The following is a 19808-nucleotide window of genomic DNA, read 5'->3' on the forward strand; positions in this document are numbered from 1 at the left end:
GGAGGGTGGCAGCGCGCGAAAGGGGTGGAGAGAAGCCAGTCGTAACAAACAAGGCGTACCGTAGAGACAAGAGCATTGTCCCCTCGGCTATGTGCAACTAACCCGCGGTATAATGCCTGTTCTTGGCGTCGCGCGAGAGAAGGGAGAGGAATAGGAACGTATCTACAACCTTGGCTCTGTATTACAGAGAGAGAGAGAGAGATAGAGATACAGAGAGAGGTGTGTAGTGAGATCCGGGCGCGCCGTTACCTTCTATTATACCGTTCCCTATACCGGGTAGCGTCGCTGCGAAACAACCGACTAAATGAAGACGCATTGCTTTCATTATGAGCTACCTAGTATATATACCGGCTCGCCATCCGCCCGCCATCCCACCGCGGCTGACACCGCAGCCAACCCTCCCCCCCTTCCCCCCCGTCTGTCCCTCTCAGGTCTTACCTACGATTATCTCTCAGGAATGAGCTAGCCGTTCTCGAGATACGCAAACTCTCTCCTCTTGTTAGGGTTTGCAATCCCGCAGGGTGCTTCCCCCTCCCACCCCCACCCCCCCCGGATACCGCCGTCACGCGTTCAATTCTTCAACGACAGACTCCTGACTTGGTGACGAAAAGCCGAATGCCGGAACGTCGAGAGGTCGCAATTATATACTACTACGTTCTCTCGGCGGTAAACACAGGAATTCGTCCCTGTACTACGCAGCGGTCGAATTCTCGGAGAAGGTGGTGTTTAACGTGATTAAAATTTACAGTGTTTACACACATACAGTTCTCCCGCGAGGAGCGAATAATTAACATTCTCAAGTGTTGGGCAATTTGCGCGTCTTCCTCGACTTGCGAGATTTTTTTTCTTTTATCACACGAAATAATAACATCGTCCGAAATTGTCCGCGCACGCGTCCCGGATTTCTCCGCATTTTCTCACGAGTGCATACGGAGGATACGTGGCGGAATAATGTGAATACTGGCGGAAGAGCCAGCAGCCGGGGCTTGCTACACTTTGTATAGCGACTCAAAAAGCACGCGCGAAGTGCACATCGGAACGCCGACAAAACCGGGAGGGGGAGAGGGGGGCCTGTCAGAAACATCGGACGCTTTTCGCGCGGACTACTCTTCCTTCGCTTCCCTTCCCTCCCCCCCCCCCCCACCCCTCCCTCCCCCCCCCCCCGTTTCCTTTATCGTCGCGAGAGACGCGTTTCTTGCTCCCGCCGTTATCAGCGACAACTCTTCGTTGAATGATCCGCGGGTGCCGCCGCAGCAGCGGAGGAGATTACGGTTCGTCAAATATATAAACTCGCGCGGAAGAAAACGAGCGGAAGGAGGGCGTCCATTTCCGCGAAACATCGCTCCCCCGCGGGGGAGAGCGATTTATTAAAGCGCAAAAACGGACCTTTAAGAACGACGCGGTTGACGCGGAGGACACGCTTTGGAGGAGGTGCTGCACGACGAGAGAAAGGATGAAAGAGAGACAAAACGACCGAAAGACATTTGTCTTATTCAAATGGCAGCGAGCGGAAGAAGTTGAAGAAGAAACGCGTGATACGAGTGGTGGGGAAAGGGAGGGAGGAGGGAGGGAAGAATTGTAGGTGAAACATCGCAGAGTATCCTTTCTCCCCTCGTTCGTTTTCCCTCGCCCTTATCCTCGCACCGACGTGAACCTGGGGCGCGAACTGACTTTACACAAAATCGAAATTTTTCTCTACGTAGTTTCTCCTCCCTCCCTTACCTCTGTCGTCGTTTCTCCCGGCGAACTCGTCGCTCGCGAGCTCACCGCTGGGACCGACTCTGCAGTTTCCACCGTTTTTCACGTAATTAGAAGCCGGATAATTTATTTAACAACGCTCGACGCGCGGTCGCGGAACTTTTATTGTTTCGTGACTCCCGGCGGGGACGAGGTCGCAAGAAAACTAGATTGCGACGCGGATGCGCTGTGCCGCGCGCACATCTCTTCGCCGTTCGCTCTCGCGCCCGCCTTCTCCAGATGAAGGGAAGGGTGTTGTGTAGTAGAGGTTTCAACCTCGGGATGATTACGCGCGAAGATGAGGGCGCGAGAGCTGAATTATTACACGCTCGCTCTCGCCGAACAACAAATATATAATCGGGTTTAATATCTATTTCTTCTGTGAGTCTGGGAGAGATGTGTATCAGAGTCAAAGTTTTTTTTTTTGCCATCGTCAAAACTTTGGAATTATTTGCAACAAAATAATATAGGTACGTTGCGTTAATCCGGACAATCAGCGACACGCGCGTAGGCGTGTCTTTTTCGTCTCCGTCTGGAAAGAAAAGTTTTCTCTCACATCCGCTTTTCGCAACTTCGAAAAATCTGTCACGCGACACCGTTCGTTTCCCGACGACGTGACTCTTTCGGATTAAAAGTTTTCGACAAAGATAACCGCGATGCTACACACTTTTCGCACACGTTCGTGTATATATATATATATATATATATACGGTATCCGATAGGTGTTCACGCGCCGATCCGAGTCGGAGCTTAACGTCGCGCGTTGACAACGTCGCGTCGTTACGCTCTTCTCAACACCGAGTGTGTTCCGGCGACGTTCGTTAACCGGGCGTGAAAATACGCGACGTCGGGTCCGCTGTGACGAGGCAGCTCGCGCGCGCGCGCGCGCGCCACGTTCAGCGTCGCGCTGCCGCGAGCTCAATTTTTTTTTTTTTTTTTTTTTAAATTGTTTTTTTCCTCCGCTCCGCGACAGGTTCCGATTTTCCGGCGGTCGCTTCGCGCGCGCGCGCGCGCGCGTGGGCGGCCTTTATGAATATGCATGCCGACGTAACACGCGCGGGCCCGACGCTTCGGACCGCGGTGCATTAGCCGGAAACCAGGAGGCGAACGCGCGCGTCGGGGGTATATATTGTTTATATCGCTTCGGAAAAGGCGCGAGCGATACTCGGCGAATATTGTCACGCGTTCTTTCCGCGTGTCGCACGACACCTCGTCGTTTTGACGATTTCGTCGCAAAATCTCTTCGGAGTCTTTTCCGGACTTCCAGCCGAATGTGTGCTTCGCGCGTTTTTTTTTTTTTTTTTTTTTTCGAGCACGGACGCGTCACGTAAGTGCGTTTCCGGGCGTAAGTGCGTCGTAACGATTATATGCCGCGCGGACGTCGTAATTTTCATTACACCAAGTGACCACACACTGCGTTTTATCTAGCGCGGAACCCCCGGTTCAAGCGGCGATTACATATTTCGTCGCGAGAAAAGAAAGAAACCGTGCGCACAACCGTGCGACTTTTGCGTGCGCCCTCGTAATTGCGTCGGCAATCCTCCGCGATAGCGCGGCAACTTCCGTAATTATCCAGAACGCAAACTGTGCGCAGAGGCAAGAGCGAGTACAGAGTGTAACTACATTGTGTGTTTTTTGTTGTTTCGACTTTCTTGCTCTTTAACTTTGTTTTTTTTTTTTTGGTTCTCGCGCCGGAATTTTTTCAACGGCTTTCCGTTGCTCGCTCACATTGATTTTCTTGCTTAAAGTGAATTTTTTTGTGCGTCGTCGCGTCGATGTTTCGAGACTGGAATCGATAAATGCGATTCTATCTATCACGTGTCCGGGACGATAATAGCAGCACGGCAAAGCGTCGCAAAAATTACGCCCGCTGTCTTCGTCAAACGGCGACATTTTGCGAGAAATTTGTCTGACAGAGATTTTTTATCCATTACGCGCCGCGCATTTTATCAAAGGCTTTCAATGGTAAATTCAATCAAATTCCGTCGAACCGAAGCGACGGCTTCCGTGCGTGTACAGACGGCCGAGCCGACAAGCTGGCAGTTCGTAGACGGACAAGCATGACCGTGGTAATAGCAGTCGAGAGAGAGAGAGAAAGAGAGAGAGAGAGAGAGAAGGGGAAAAAGAGAAAAAAGAGAGAGAGAGCAGTCCAGTTTCATGCAGCGCGACTAAAAAAACGTGATGAGACTGCCAAATAACGTTAGAGGAGAAGTTAGATTCGTAGGTACGTTTGAAAATATCGACAGGCCGGTTCTGCCGGTGCTCCGGGAGTTCAATTAAACCATTTTGTCAGTGATGGCACAATAGATTTGCCGGGGAAGAGAAAAATGCATAGAAACGTAATGCCATCATCTTTTATTATCTATTACATTTGCCATTATTTTGTCGTTATTGCGGTCGTGCGGGATAAAGCTTTTAGTTTTTTAAATTTCCGCAACGTGTACAAAAAACGTTCGTATTCAACAAACGGTGAACGTAATAAAAATTAATTATCCTGTTTGCGTTAGAGGTTTTTAGTTTTGTTTTGTTCGATCTCAACTTGAGCGCGACTCGGGACACGAAGCACACGTAATTTCAATAATAATATTCTATTTTCTGCATTTGTACTTGGTTTTTTTTAGAATTTTTAGTTTCTTCTTCTTTTTTAAACTCGCGCAATATTTAAGTCCGAAGTCTTCTCAAGTCGATCTCCCGCAATTTCCTCCAACTAGGTCTTATATATTGGAAGAAGCAAACATTGCTCGGTCGATCAATACGCTTAAAGACTTAAGTCTTACGTTTTGCATTGTCTGGTAGACTTAACTTCGCCCTCAAGTCCGGCGTCTGACTCAACTCGCTATAACATCACCGTGTTTGCCTGACTGCAAATTCGGTTCTACCACTAGCAAAGGCTTTGCTAAAGTATACACACACATACGTGCCCAAGAAAATACACGTGTATTATACAAACATGGTTTGTGTGCACGAAGACGAGAAAGACAGCTCGGGAATAACAAGAAGACGTGCCGTTTTAAAACGCAATTTTTTTTAGCATATTGTGAGCTTTTATTTATTTTTTTTTTGGTTTTTGCAAAACGGAGCGCGATGTGCAAACGTCGAAATGGATCGTAATTTCGAGTTGTAGCGCTTTCGAGCGCTAAAATATGTATTTCAAGACACAATACACACAAGGAGGTTTGTTGCGAAATTCGCACGCTCGAGCAGAAAATTCATAGTGTGTTTAAAATGCATTATCGTCAATATGTGAAATAAAATTTTTATGTGTACGTAACAAGAGGAAAGAAAAGTAACGCGAATAGAATATATATTAGTAATATGTATAGAATAAATATTGCGATAGAATATTGAATATTGTAATAAATGAAGACACATACAGGATAAAAACTTGATAAGTCACATTTTCGTAATTTTAAAGAAGAGCGATTTTGAAGTTTCGAAACTTACGTCTATTTTTCTGTTACACGTTTTTATAAAAATGCTTATATATCTTGAAATCTGTCAAGAATTTCCCTCTCGCTCTGAATAATTGAAATACTTTATTTTAACTTTATCAAATAACATCAAAAACAGAAAATAGATTTATCTCGAAAAAAATAGACTCATCATCCCCTATATCGTTTTTCTCTCCTGTGATCTCTTTATATGGAACGTATGTTGTAATTGTTATTCAATATCTTCCTGTGTGCAACATCTTGTTTGAATATCGCGCACACAAAGTACGATATAATAAAATTCCGATGTTAAATTGCGGGGATACTTCAGTATGCAAGCTTCTCTGCTTTCGAAACTCACAGAAAGAAAACATCACGGTAGGTACACGTAGGTACGTAGAACTCTGTCAATTGGCTTCCACGTTTAGTTTCGAAATTTTGTTTTGTTTGCATATTTTTCCCCAAATAAACTAACAAATAGAAACGCTCGTACTAGTCTTTTGACTATGTAACGTTGCAATACGCTCGGGAGTAGCAACTTGCAGTTGCCGTGCAATATTTATGCCGAGAAGTCATTGTGTGCGAGTGTATGTGTGTGTGTGCGTGTGTGTGTATGCATTCTTCTATTTGCAGCTCCTTTTACATTCACCGTCGGTTGCTTCTTTGTTTTCTATTTTCGAAACATGCAGGTGCACACAATCGCACGTGTAACGGACAAGGAACGAGATCGGCGATAATTGCCGGTGAAATAGTAATGCAAATGCACGATAGATCAGCATGTTGGCGTACACCGGCTGGCAGCGAGATCTGACGCTTCTTTCCCCGTTTCCGCGCGATACGATATATAATGGCTTTCCGATATTTATAACGAACGCTCGAGAGAGAAAGAGAGAGAGAGAGAGAGGAAACTCCCTTAGAAATCTCTGTTTTTTATCACGGCGGATTACGACTCTCTCGTGTATTGGAAATAAAAGAGTATCAGCTTTCAGATTGCAGCATTACGAGATTAATACGAGTTTACAAAATGTTTCTTTTTTTTTTTTCACGCAAAGTTTATCTTAGATGTTAATGCATATTTAATGTCGCAAACGAACCATTTTTTACCATTAAATTTTCATAAATTATGTCAAAAAAGAGAGAGAGAGAGAGAGAGAGAGAGAGAAATGGAAAATATGTAAGAACGCGCAGCATCTGTAAAATTTTACTTCGCGAGTGATAAATCTCGACGGTAAAAAATTAATGTGTGTGTATGTGTATAGATATGTATATACACACACGTATATATGTATGTATATATATATATATATACATATATTGCTCTGTCAGGCTCAGACATGATAAAGATGAAAATGCAACGTTGCAACGACATCATCCCGGGACGTTTCTAAAGCCAGGCGGGTTGATACCATCTGTGATTACGGGATACGTAACGAAGCGCGTCTCGTAATAACGCAAAATGCAACGATCGCCACTCTCGTCGTATATACGAGAGCTCGCGCATGTACGAGATTTGACGTTAATGAAAACGCTCGCGTACGCCAATTCAACTTCAAATTGAATTCGTTTATGACATTTCGTGACTTCGCGGAAAACGACGCGGAGCCATGACGGTGAAAATACAACAAAGAGCCGCGCACAAGCGCGATGACCATTGTGAAATGGAGGTCGGGAATACTATCCGGAGATTGGGATGCGGCGCGTTGGATGGGTCTTCTGCATGTGGTGGCCTCTAGTGTGTTTTATCGCACAAATAAGACATTTGCAAAACATACATACACGGCGTGTTACGTTTGTTGAAATAAAAAAAAATAAAAAAAAATAAAAAAATGCACACACTCGACGATTCGGCGAAATAGATATAACCGGATATCCTTTCTTCGCGCGATGCTACGTGCAAATACGTATACCTATCTACGGGAGTTTAAAATCCAACATCTCTCGTATTGGACTCTCGTCGTATCAAAAAAAAAAAAAAAAAAAAGTTTTCCAAATCCGGATAAAGTGTTTTGTTGAAAACATCAAAGTTTTCAGGCTCTATAGAGTCGCGGTTTCCAGGCATTTTAATAACGTTTAATAACGCCAATATACATACCAACTGCACTGGAGCACGCGCGCGGCGTTATAACAAGGTGCTTAAAAGTTTGTCGATTTGCAAAACGGGGAATTGCGCGGTCGCGTAATGCAAATATAACGCGTAAACACGACCGATGTAAGCCGACTTTACGGCAAACGGATTTCAAGCCTTTCAAACATCGTTACAGGACGTGAGAGGAGGAAGGGAGAGGGAGGAGGGGAGAACACGGAATTATCAAACGACATACTTTGATCGCGCTGTATATGCGACACGCGTCGTAGTTGATTTGTTTTCGTGCGATACTCTTTGCAAGAGGGGCGAGGGGCGAGGGCCAATAAATAATTCGTTTTAATTGTTCGAGAAAGAGATTTTTAATGCGAGATCTGCGTCGAATTCCCCCCCCCCCCGAAAAAATTCTCGAAAGTGCGTGTATTAAAAAGCAGCGTCGGCATTGCGAGAGATTTAACATTTTTCCTATATTTTTCAGCGCGCGTGCTCGATATACACACACGCACAGCTGCAGTATCGACAAATTTCAGTTCATATCGTTTTAATTAAACTTATCTGTCAGTTCTTATCGGCGTATCGATTTTGTCCGGATAACGGAGTCTGAAACGGAGTGACTGGCAAATTGCGTATCCCTGAATAAAGCCTCGATAATAGCTAATTTCAAGCAGGTTTTCGAGCTAAGATACGTCAAGTAAAATAGATAGATTATCAATTGACAACACGCTCGTCTTGTTATTTTGATAAAAATTGATCGACCTTATTTTTCCCCCAAAGTCTCAGAGATGTGTTAAAACTTTAACAATATAAACCTTTATCTGTCGAATCTTGCGTCTATATTTTGCACATCCTCAATTCTATCGTTCTGATGTTTGAATTTTTTTATTTTTTTTAACCACATTAAATTTTTATATTCGCCGCAGCAGCCGAGTGAGATCAGATTTACAGCCACGTTGAGCGCCGTAACGTAAATAACGTGAAAATAACAATCCGCGCGCGTTTCTTGTCTCGCGCACACACACGACCTTCGAGTTTTTCTTCTCTTCGAAGACGCGTAATCTCTTCGACGACGCGACGTAACATCCGGAGACGTTACAGTGTCCCCTCGGTGTGCCCCGGATACATAGACATATACATATGTATATATTTATCGATACTCGCGTCAATTTTACAATCTAACGTGATTTACGAGGCGGACGATCCTCGCGACGTTTTCAATGCCGCGCGAAAGCCGTTAGAGAGAAAATCGTTTACGATGACGAATAACGTACACACCGCGACCGTGAAAAATGGACCGGCGGTTTTGACAAAGCGGCTTCCCTTAAATCGCGTCACCGACGCGATACGGCCATTATCTTGCGGAACGTCAAACATTTTCCTCAGCGTTACTCTTTCCCCCCGCGCGACACCCTCCTCCTCCCCCAAGTTTCCCTCATTTTCTCGTGTTTCTCTTTCCTTTTGGAAGACCCTGTAGCATGCGACTCCATTATCTCACGGCTGCGCTTTACTAGGGCAATTCCGGAAGGGACGACGTGTACTGTTCCTTCCCCCTTCGTCCTCCCTTCCCTTTTCCTTCCTTTCTGTCTCTCGGCGAAGCAAGTGACGCGACAGAATTCATCAAAGGCATCAGCGACCGTATAGCAGGCGGATATGAACAATTTACAATTATTTATTTGTGTCGTGCGCGCTGGAGTCAACGGCGCCGGTACGGCGATATTTACTTACGGTGGTTCATTGTAATTCCCACAGAGCCTGTCGAGCGCGTATATCCATTAGATGATGCGACGCATTACCGTAATGAAAAGGGCGATGCACGCTGTTACTATATACCGTTTCGAAACACCGATTAATTTGATTAAGATCGCGGCGGTCTATGATCTTTCAGCGGTCTATAAATTAATAAGCCGTACACACTGCTGCTGCTGCTGCTTGTCGACGCTTGTCTCTGACCTTTGATCGCGCGCTGCGTGTATATACTTTCGTCCCGCGCTTTGTGATAGAAGTGTCTCTCTGACCGCCGTCTTAGACACAAACAGAAAGCGCAATACTCTTGTTGTCGCGAGGAGAAGACACATCGGGAGAAAGTGCGGAACAAACGCGCTCTAATTGTCGGTTTTGAAAACAATCATTCGCGCGGAGAGTTGACTCCACTCTTGACGCCGCAAACAGTAAATTGCAAGATCCAATTTGTATGTACAAACGGACGTTTCGCGTCCAAGACTAATCCGCGGACGTACATCTGGTACATATATATATATATATATGTATATATATTTTACCAGTGCCACACACTCACGGTTTCTCCCATGACAATTGTTTCAATCCCGGAGGGATTGCACATTCCGTGGTTAAAGCTCCTTCACTCTACATGCGCGAATACGGGGATTACGCTCAAAAATAATCGAGATAACAAAACTCGGAGTTTTGTCGCTGGGGAAACCGAGTTCCGGTTTTCGCGTCCTCCTCTCTTGCACTCGCCCAAGTCTTCTAAGAATTGTTATTTTATTTCTCGTCTCTCTCTCTCTCTCTATCTATTTATCTATCTATCTCTCTCTCTTCGCGTTGAGCGCACAAAGAATTTTACTTCAAATTTCAGAGAGCTTCGTATCTCTTAATAAGTTTCTTAGAAGAACTCGTACAAGAAATATATTCCGGTTCTTCGAGAAAATTATCTGGCTTTTATTTGACGTTTTGTTAAGAGAAGACTCTTTTGTCGCAATAATTTTTTTTTTTTTTTTTTTTTGAAGATTTTAGCCAGCTTTTGAAGTGCACATTTGTCTTTCATTTTGTTTCACCGCGCATACATAAAGTATCATCGCCCAAAAACTAACGTATATCTCGCGACTGCGCGCATATTCGTCTTGTCTGCGACTTTGCGCGTGAGCGACAGGCAGCGAATTGCACTGACGACGGAACAGAAGAGAAATTTATCTGACGAGTGACTATGCCTGCCGATTTGATTGCGGTCGGCGTATCGAGAAAAACGTAACAAACGGCCCGTCGCTTTTTCATTCGGACTTTCAATTCGACATTGTGAATTGTGGCTCGTGATCCGGCGATTTTATCTGGCACACGCCGCCGCCGCCGCCGCCGCCGTCGGTGTGCGCCAACAAGCAATCTTTTAGTAGCCGGCTTTGTGCGCGCGCGCGCGAGTGCTCTTTTCTATACAAACGATTGAAAAATAATATTCACAGCAACTCCCGATGTGAGACCGTCCGATTATCGTTCAAAAGTTGATAAAGTTTGAGAAAAATAAGTAGGCTGCTAAACGTGTTTTTTGCGAGAATTCGCGCGACATTTATATTTGTTTTCGTTATTTTGTATATTTACATCACGGCGCGCGACATCAAAGATGCAAGAGACATTTAGATTTCGAAGCGCGCGCGCGCGCGCGGAGGACCGTGCCAGCAAAGTTTAGGAAGTCCCGGTATAACCGATTCGTAACTCAGTTGCTATTTGTTTTATGCTAACGTAGAGTTAATTACCAATGGCGGAGTTGGTGTGTTTGAGATGCTTGATTATATTTCGCGAAACTGCGTGTAACTGCATTTTCATGCGACTGCGAGAAATTTACTTTGGAATCGGGATGATGACTTTCCGGGTTTTCATGCTAATCAGTTTTGAAACGTGATATCCCTCCCGAACCCTCACCCTCACCCTCGACCGAAATATTTATACCGAGGCGCGAGTTCTTCTCGTGGGAAAGACACCACCACCACCACCGCAAGCGGTGGTCACCAGTAATTAAATTAAAAGGCGCTTTGTTAAAACTCGCATTAAAAATTAAACATGTTAAACGCAAACATTCTGTTCAGCCTGCTGAAAATTATAAGACTCGCGGTTTAAATAATTTTTTCGCCGGTCCCCCTCGTCCTTCCTTCGTGTAAACACGCCCTTTTGTAATATGCTCACAGTTTCGGCCAGCGGAATGTTTACCGAGCGGGTCGTAGATATGAAAGTCACCCTTTAGCCAAACCCCGGTTTGTATTTTTTCCCTCTGTCTTTCTTTTTGTCGCGGATTCGTGCTCGCGGGCGAGCTCGCATTTTCGCAAAGCGGTGCCCGGTATCGGGCGCTGCCATCAAACATCGACGTCTTTGCACACGAAAGCGGAAAGAGAGAGAGAGAGAGAGAGTTCGCGCCGGCTTTACACGCGAGTGTAAGTCGCACGCGCGAATATCGCTTACGTGGACCAAAGGGGCTCCGGGGCCTCTTCCTATCGTCGCTTTTATCGTTACGTTTAACGAGCGCGGGTCACGTTGTGTGTATATTCACAGGGTGCTCGTACTTTTTTTTTTTTTTTTTATTATACCAGGCGTAGCGCGGTGATAACTCTAAACCTCCGATACGAGAGACGAGGCGATAAGTGATAAAGAGGGCGAGCGAACGAGTCGGACGGGCTAGAAATAATTATCCATTACGTCACGCAATTACAAAATTACGACGTCTACAATTGGCGGCACGTCGCTCGGCGACTTTTTTTTAACGGTCTTTCGCGAACACATTGTATATCCAGGCTACGTCGGCTTTTTATAACGATTCCACCGTAGTGGTAACTTAACCCCGATGCGAGAGTAAGAGATAAGTGATAAAAGCGAGCGAGTAAGGCGGCGGAAAGAAATAATTAATCATTATACCACTGAATAAAACATCGGCTTTTGTCTGATGTATATTCGTTTCGCCTTTAATAATATCCCCCGCGATATAACGTTCGTATGAAATTCCGAAAGAACTATCTCCTTCCCTCCCCCTCCCAAAAAAAAAGAAAAAAAAACAAACGTGAGACTAAATTTTGAAGTTATAAATGAAAAACACGTTTGATGTAATTTTTTCACTCATTGTTTGTCGTCGAAAATATTGCCGGTCCGTCGGGAAAATTAATAACATAATCTCGTGTAAAAATATGTAAAAATTTATTCCTGGAATGGTAAGTACATATATTTTGTCACTTTTTTTAACGCTCGCTCAACATGTGAGATTTCGAGCTGAAATAAACATGTCAGATAATGTGAACCCCGGCGGTCGTATCTTCTTTGAGTTTATCCGTCGGCCACTCGCATGCGATACGCGAGCGCTCAACCTTCAAGAGTTTCGTCTAATAATCGTAAACCGCACGGGTTAAGAGCTTACCTGTAGATTGGGAAGACGTCGCTCTTGTACCAAACGACCAAGATAGCGGAATCGTTGCCCTGAGGATGACGAATGTCGCATGGCAGCTCGGCCGTTCCACCGAGGACCGCTCTAACAGGCAATGGGGGCCCTGAAAAACGAAATGCTGATATCGGATAGTTGCCACCTGTACCTTCCGTCATACGATCGGAAGAATCTCGGAGTGTCGAATATAGCATGCTTTCTTTTTCTTTAAAAAAAAAAAACAAACAAACAAAACAAAACAATTTTATGCATCTTATTTCAATTTTATAAAATGAACGAATGAACGAAGATGAGATAGAATTCGCTTCGCGTTCGATACCCAGGACGGGATAATTTTATGCGGGGAAGTCGCGTCGCGACGAGCTTTTTTGCGTTTTAATACGAAAGAAAGAGAGAGAAAGATTTACGATGAGGTTTATGTTTTGTTTTTATTGCTAGCTTTTATATTGCGTTACCAATAACTTTGAGTGGTTATTTCCGACGTAAGGAAATTCGTTTTACTTACAAATAACTAGGTTGACTGACGCAGGTGCGACACGAAAGGTGATTGCGTTTCACGAGCTTCACCGTCCTTTACCAAGAAACGTGTAGACGGACGGGGAGTATTGCCGTTACCCGCGCATGTATAGCTAACCATCCGCGCGTCTATTTCCAACTTTAATAAGTTTTTAAATCGCGCTTTCGCTTTATTGCGAAAGCGCGGTACTTTTGCAAAATTTAAACACCGAAGAAGAAAGAAAGCATTAGATAGATTATTTGCGACAATAATAAAGCGACGTGGCGACAAGTCGATTCATAACTACTAATTGCTTAGACGAGAAATGTTGTCTCGTAATTATATTATTTCGCAGTTAAAATATAACGAACGTGAAACACTTGTGTGAAAGAGAAACGGGATAAAAATAACAATCGCGCGTGTCAATTTAACGGTCAATTTAATGCGCGCGCATCAACTCGTAATCCTCTTTTGTAATTGATTTACAAAATAAGACGCGCGAGACTAACTTTGTTTTCGCGAGATGCGCACAATAAAATTGACAGGCGGAGCCGCGATCAAAAAAATAAAATGCCGCAATGCGGCGATGCAACTGTCGTTGCGTGTACGTTGTCTTTGCTTTGAACGATTGAATATTTTTTTTTTTTTTTTGAGGTAAAACAAAAAAGAAGCGACCCGTGAGAAGATATCGGCGTATGCAGAACGGGAGTGAGAGAGAGAGAGAGAGAGAGAGAGGGGAGGGATAGAAGAGGTCACGTCGCAATTTCGCGCTCCAGAAAGCGTCGTTTCCACCGGACGGCGTCCCGTCGGTCTCGGTCAGGTATTGAAGAATCGGCGAGAATATTTGCGGAGGAGGTGGCGAGAACGAGGAGAAGAGGATGCTGCGCCAGACTAGCGGAGAACGACGCGCGCGGCCTGGCGCGCCGGAAAACGGAAACGGATGTATATATACGCCGGCTGTCCGAGCGTATTAAAACTGAGCGAATCGCGAATGGATTTCCTTTCCAGTCCGTCGGCTGTAGAGAGAAAAGCATCGATCCGATTCGTTCTCTCTTTTGCCGGTAAATTTTTCCAAATTCCTCGACTGCTTCTGTCCCGCACTCTCTCTCTCTCTTTCTCTATCTCTTTCTCTTCTCTATCCTCTTCGGTTTTCGCGCGCGAACGTCAAACAATTCAAACTTGTTTCAAAGTTTCGTCCGAGTAGTGCAAGGATAAAAGCTGGAAATACACACAAGCAAGCCCGAGTGATACACTACAGATCCGATCGGCCATTACTAATTCATCTTTTTCTTCGATTGTTCGCCACACGGGAGCTATTGATTTTACAAAACACACACACACACACACATACACCGCGCGGATATCCACGAGATGCGTACGTGTTGTGTATATCGTGTAAAAATGTTACTGTCTTTCTCTTTCTCTCTCTCTCTCTCTCTCTCTCTCTCTCTCTCTCTCTCTTTCTCTCTTTCTATTATTTGGAGCACGAGAGAGTGGAGAGGAACTCTCCGTGCGATATGCAAAACAAAAGAGTGCGCGAGCATTCCATTATCAAACTTGACGAAAACCTCTCTTTATCTCGCCTCGTCCAATTTCTGAGTTTCTGTCACAAGAGTCATTTCTCTTCCTTACATTTTCAGCCCCGATGAGCGATAGTTCACACAGCGCGCATATTAGGTCTCTCGTTTCAAGTTTTGAATTTTTAAGCAGAATTTTCACTCCGTACCCGCCGTCACGGTCGGGAATATATTATGCAGTCCCTAATTTACCGTTCTTCTGGAGCTGGTCCGCTTCCAGCCTCGCGGAAGAAACGGAGGAAACGAGTTTACGCGACGGAACAAATGGCGACGCCCGGTGCCTATTTCGTCGCTTATTCGAAATTATTCTCGCGCCTCGCACAATGACACTTCTCTCTGAATTTAAACGCGGAGAATCTTGTTGCATTCAAGCTCAGTGACTTTTGTTATCTGTGTAGATTGTATATATATTTGTGTGAGTGCGCGTTCTTTTCACTTTTTAATATTTGCGCGTTTAAATGTATTTGCATTCACACATGAAATGTATTTATATATATATATATCGCGCATATACATATATTTTTATATCTCCAACTATTTAATAGAATATTCCAACAATATTCTTCATATTCGATTTTGTAATCTCTGAACTTTTTCAAGTTTCCCTCTTTTCAATGGATTTTCCGCGGCGGGATTCCGCCTGTTTCGAAAACTGGGACAGAAGGGTGTATTGAAATTTTGCCGCGTGGATTTTCAAGCCGGCATTCGCGCCGATGGATGCCAATCCCTTTGGCGTAGTTCGCGAATATAAAAAGTACGCGCGTACATACACACACGGGGTTCGGAGAGAATATTTGCGTCGTCGCGCGCAAAAACTAGGATTCTCCGTTACGAATGAGAAAGATAGGCGCTATTTTGTGTCGCTCGATTTTCTCGATTAAATTATTCGAACTCCGGTTTATCAGTTTCGCGCGCGTTATATTCGCTCTCTTTCTCTCTCTCTCTCTCTCTCTCTCTCTCTCTCTCTCTCTCTCTCTCTCTCTCGGGATGATTTAGACGGAATGAAGCGAACCTGTCCGTTGCGACGAAGTCCGATTCATCCCGCGGCGCGAACAGAAGAGACGGTAATTAAATTTGCAGTCATTCCAAGTTAGCATTGCGGGCTTCTTTTTCGCGCCGTTATACATTTATATGTCGGATACGAGGTCAGCGCGCCTCGCCGGCCATCTTCGCCGCGAGCGCGCGCGCTCTTCTATTTTTCTTGCGCCTTGTAGACTCATAGAGTTAACGTTAACGGCGTTACACCCGGCAACACACGTACGCTTTTTACCTCTTGCCCCATCTACGTGTGTGTGTGTGTGTGCGTGTATGGGTGTACGCCTTTGCCATCCGCACACACGTACGTTTTACACGTCACACATATCCACCGTTACCGTTTGTAGGAGATATCCGTAGGAGAGTCTCGCGTGTGCGCCCCTGTATGAGCGTATAAAACAACGGTTTTCACGGCATCCGCTAAATTTCCCTTGGGCTGCTCGCGGTGCATTATGAGTCCTGAAGGGTGGCGGCAACTCTGCGGATCGCTCCTGTCGTCCCGTCGCGCGCACCTTGCCGCCGTGCCTCGCGTGATCTTCCCTCTGTTGCTCCGCCCCTGGAGGGTAACAACGCGCGACAGCCGCGAGTCGCGTTGAAAAGCGTTTCGAAAAAAAAAAAAGAAAAAAAAAAAAAAAAAAAAAAAAAAAGCTGAGCTTCTGTGACGCGCCGTCTGCCTATTTGACATATTTTCGGAAAAAAGATGCGCGCGAGAGAAAGAGAGAGAGAGAGAGAGAGAGCGAATACAACGTGAATAGAGCCGGATACAATCTTTTTCGTTTCGAAACAGACATTCTTCCGCGGATCTCGCCGTTTCATTGATGATTTTTTCTTCTTTTTACGTCACAACGACGAGAGCATTACTGTGCGGATTGCTTTGTGCGCGAGTTGTGTATCGTTATCGCGATGGGAAACGCGGCAGCGGCGCGGCCGCGCTGTTATACGCTCCGCACACATTCGTTTGATTAAAAAAAAATTCATTATATCGGAGTCAATGAATATTTATCACGACGGAAATTATTACGCGAACCGATCAGTTTTTACAGCGTTATCGGTCGTTCATATTGAAACTGTTTCGCCTTTTCCCGCAAACTGATTTTGAAATTGGGCTTCTCTACCGCCGATGAAAAACAAAATTTTCTCTCCATAACAGCGGCGCGCGCGGGACCGAGAGTGAATTTCCGCTTCTACGAGAAAGAATAACATTGCGCACGTGATACTACGCGTCTCGCGCCGCGAGATAGTTTCTTCTCTCTCTCTCTCTCTCTCTCTTTTTTTTTCCTACTCCCCGGGGATCCAATTTTGAAAATTTAATACACGACATGTAGCAAACTAGCTCGGCGAGTTCTCTCTCTCTCAAAAAAAATCGCAATCCCGATGATTAATCCTCGGGAGCCGAGTATCACGTAATCCAAAATGCGGTGTACTCGCAGAGCGAGCGAGTACCTCACCTCCGGCAAAAATAATGTTTCGATCCCGCATAAAACTGTGTGTATTTCGCAACTCGGAAACGCACTTTTGCGTCATGTTGCACGTACGATATCTCGCAGATATGATATCGTTGCTGCGCAACCTTTCCAGTTGCTGAACGCGCACGGAATCGAAGATGTAGTTCGCGTCAAAGTGACGCCGATTCTTGCGGCGGGGCGGACGGGCGGTCGGTCTTACCCGTCAGAAAAGTGTGTGTGCTTCGCCAGCAGCGCACACCGGATATTCACCGTGTAACGTTGGCCCCTGCGGGAGAAAAGTGATATCGCCGACGCAGCGGAAAAGCCGTTCTTTATGAAATGCTGCGCTGAATCGACGTCGCGGTTTTCCATAGCTCGAGCCCATGGCGCATGAGTTTACACAAGTTTCGTGCGCCGGCCTCGCGGCGCTGTGTGTGTGTGTGTGTGTGTAGGAAAATGGGTAACAAGGGAAGGTTGTCAGCGAAAATCCGACCGGACGGGAAACGAGATCGATCGGCACGAACGACGAAAAATCCTGCGTATGAAACGTCTCGTCCGTACAAATCGCTTGCAAATCGCTCCCGGCTTACCGTAAGCCCGCGATAAGCAAGAATTGACTTGAAATTCGTCAAGAATTCCATTTCTGGATATCCCGTGTATATTACGAGATGTGTATGCGCGACACACACGACGAGGTCCTTTGCGGGAGGGAGGGCAATATATATATATATATATATATATATATTCACAGGGAGTTGAATTACAAGGGTTTCGAATTTGCGCGGTGGTTTCCAAAGCATTAGAGCTTCAACGGCGCAAATTAAGAGCTACCTGTGTGAACTGAACGATCGATATGACAACGCACGTACGTACGTGGTGTGTATATATGTGCCCCGACTTGGAACCCGACTTGGAATTAATTCTGAAATAATAACGGAACACAAACGAATATTTACCTAAAATACATATTTTACCGCGTGTGTGTTTGTACGCGCGCGCGTAATGTCGTTATAATATTCGAACGCGAGCGGGCACGATCGCATTCAACGCAACGTCTCGCGCTAAAACAGATTAGCGCGGATAGCGCTATTTCGTCGTGGTCCTTCGCGTCCGCCAGAACGCGAATATATACGCGATATATATACGCGAATGCCCGCCTGATAAGGATTACGAGAATACAATGACCGAGGCTGGAGGCCGGAAATCAGTGTTACGGCTATCCCACGTCTAAGGCTCTCCCACCCTTACGCGCAGAAATAACCCAAACGGGGTATCCGGCTAAGCCGATAATCCGCGGGTCAGACAGTGTCGCGAAGCCGTACAACTTTGCTTAGCTCCCTTTCCCACCTCCCCCGTTTCTCTCCTCGTACCCTCTCGTGGCCAGCGCTCGGCCATTCGTGCGGCCCCTATACCGTTCACGGAAATCTGCGGCTATCGTTTCTGCGCTCCGGCCAACGCCACACATTGTGTGTGTGTGGAAATCAATTTAGGTATACTCCCGAACGATTCCGAAAGGGATCAGCGGCGAAAAATTGCGGCGCGATGGAAAAGATTAGAGAGAATAAAAATACGAAGAGACTTTTTCCGCGGAGTTCTCGGACCGCGAAGACCATCGTCGATATATACACACCGTGTCGCGGCTTGCTTCCGTCAAGCTACATGATCCGGGGACTAGCTTTAGCCGATAATCGATGGGTTTATATATTCAACGTTCGATGAATCGATCGTCTTCGAGTCGACAATGTCGCGTGTGACCGTTCGACAGACGCGTTTCTTCTCTCTCGTTTTGTTTTATTTCCGCGGAAGAAAACACGAATCGCTATACGAGAGATTGAAGATTCTGATCTCACTTTCGGGAGAGAGAGAGAGAGAAACGCAGAACGAGATAAACGAAACATAACATTTCCCTACCGAGGATTTCGATCACATCGTTCCGCGCGTTTCGAAGTTTCCACAACTGAATAATTCCTTCCTTAGGCGAAATTCTCGGTGAAAGACGAAATTCGGAAATGAGTGTAAGCGCTGTGTGACAAGCGTTCGGCTTCCCGAATTGGGGTTAATCGTCGGACCAACCCTCGTTCCTACCCTACGTGTCTGTCAAGAGCAATTGCGGCGTGTGTGTCACGTATCAGATTTACGCGAGAGGAAAGAAAAGAAATCATGTTTTTTCTTTGCCGCAGATCAAATCTGCGGTCCACCAAGATCACTTCGACATTCGTAATGTCCGAATAATAAAAGGCGGCAACATCTACTCGCGTATGGGCGCGTGTGTGTATATATGTGTGTGTGTGTGTGTGTGTACGTTGTTTCGAGAGCGCAATATCGTCGAGTTTTAGGGTTTTCGCAGCTGTGACAACGGCTGCCCGCAAGGCGTTACCTCGATTTCTCCTTCTCTCTCTCTCCCCAAAACTCCCCCGCCAATATCACCATAACCATAATTCCACGATTCCATCGGGAACTTTTTTCCATTCGGGGTGTCGTGTGTGAACCTTGTCGTTGTCTGACCCTTTACCACGCGCGTGTCCTCCCTTGTTGTCGTTTTCTTACCCTCGGGACACGTGGACTTTTTGCGGACTTTTTGCGGACGGGACGGCCCCGGTAATGCGGTGGTGGTTTTTGCGGCGAGCCGAAATTATATTTTATCTAAACGTTTATGCTTCGCACATATGCTCTTCAACGGATTCCAATATATATATAGAAGTGTTTTTTCTTTGGAAAATAATTTGCAAGTAAAATAAGAATCACAAATGTATAAGAAATTTATTACACGATCATTGAGAAAATTCGGATTGTAATTAAATTTAATCGTTCCGATATTAATTTCAATATCCTCCATTGTACGAAGTGTGTGAAAT

At 45.5% G+C, this 19808-nt stretch overlaps 1 protein-coding gene across 3 annotated transcripts in view; it reads right to left on the bottom strand.

Moving 5' to 3' along the window:
- LOC109857132 (synaptogenesis protein syg-1-like) overlaps positions 1-19808 on the bottom strand; it is a 297399-nt gene that overhangs the window by 67880 nt on the left and 209711 nt on the right. For all 3 annotated transcript variants that reach the window (XM_020433160.1, XM_020433159.1, XM_020433158.1), the window contains one exon: positions 12377-12506. In XM_020433160.1, coding sequence (XP_020288749.1) covers positions 12377-12506 — 130 coding nt within the window. The remainder of the gene's footprint in view (positions 1-12376; positions 12507-19808) is intronic.

This window comes from Pseudomyrmex gracilis, unplaced genomic scaffold, assembly GCF_002006095.1.
Source record: "Pseudomyrmex gracilis isolate BER0280 unplaced genomic scaffold, ASM200609v1 scaffold_145, whole genome shotgun sequence".
NCBI lineage: Eukaryota > Metazoa > Arthropoda > Insecta > Hymenoptera > Formicidae > Pseudomyrmex > Pseudomyrmex gracilis.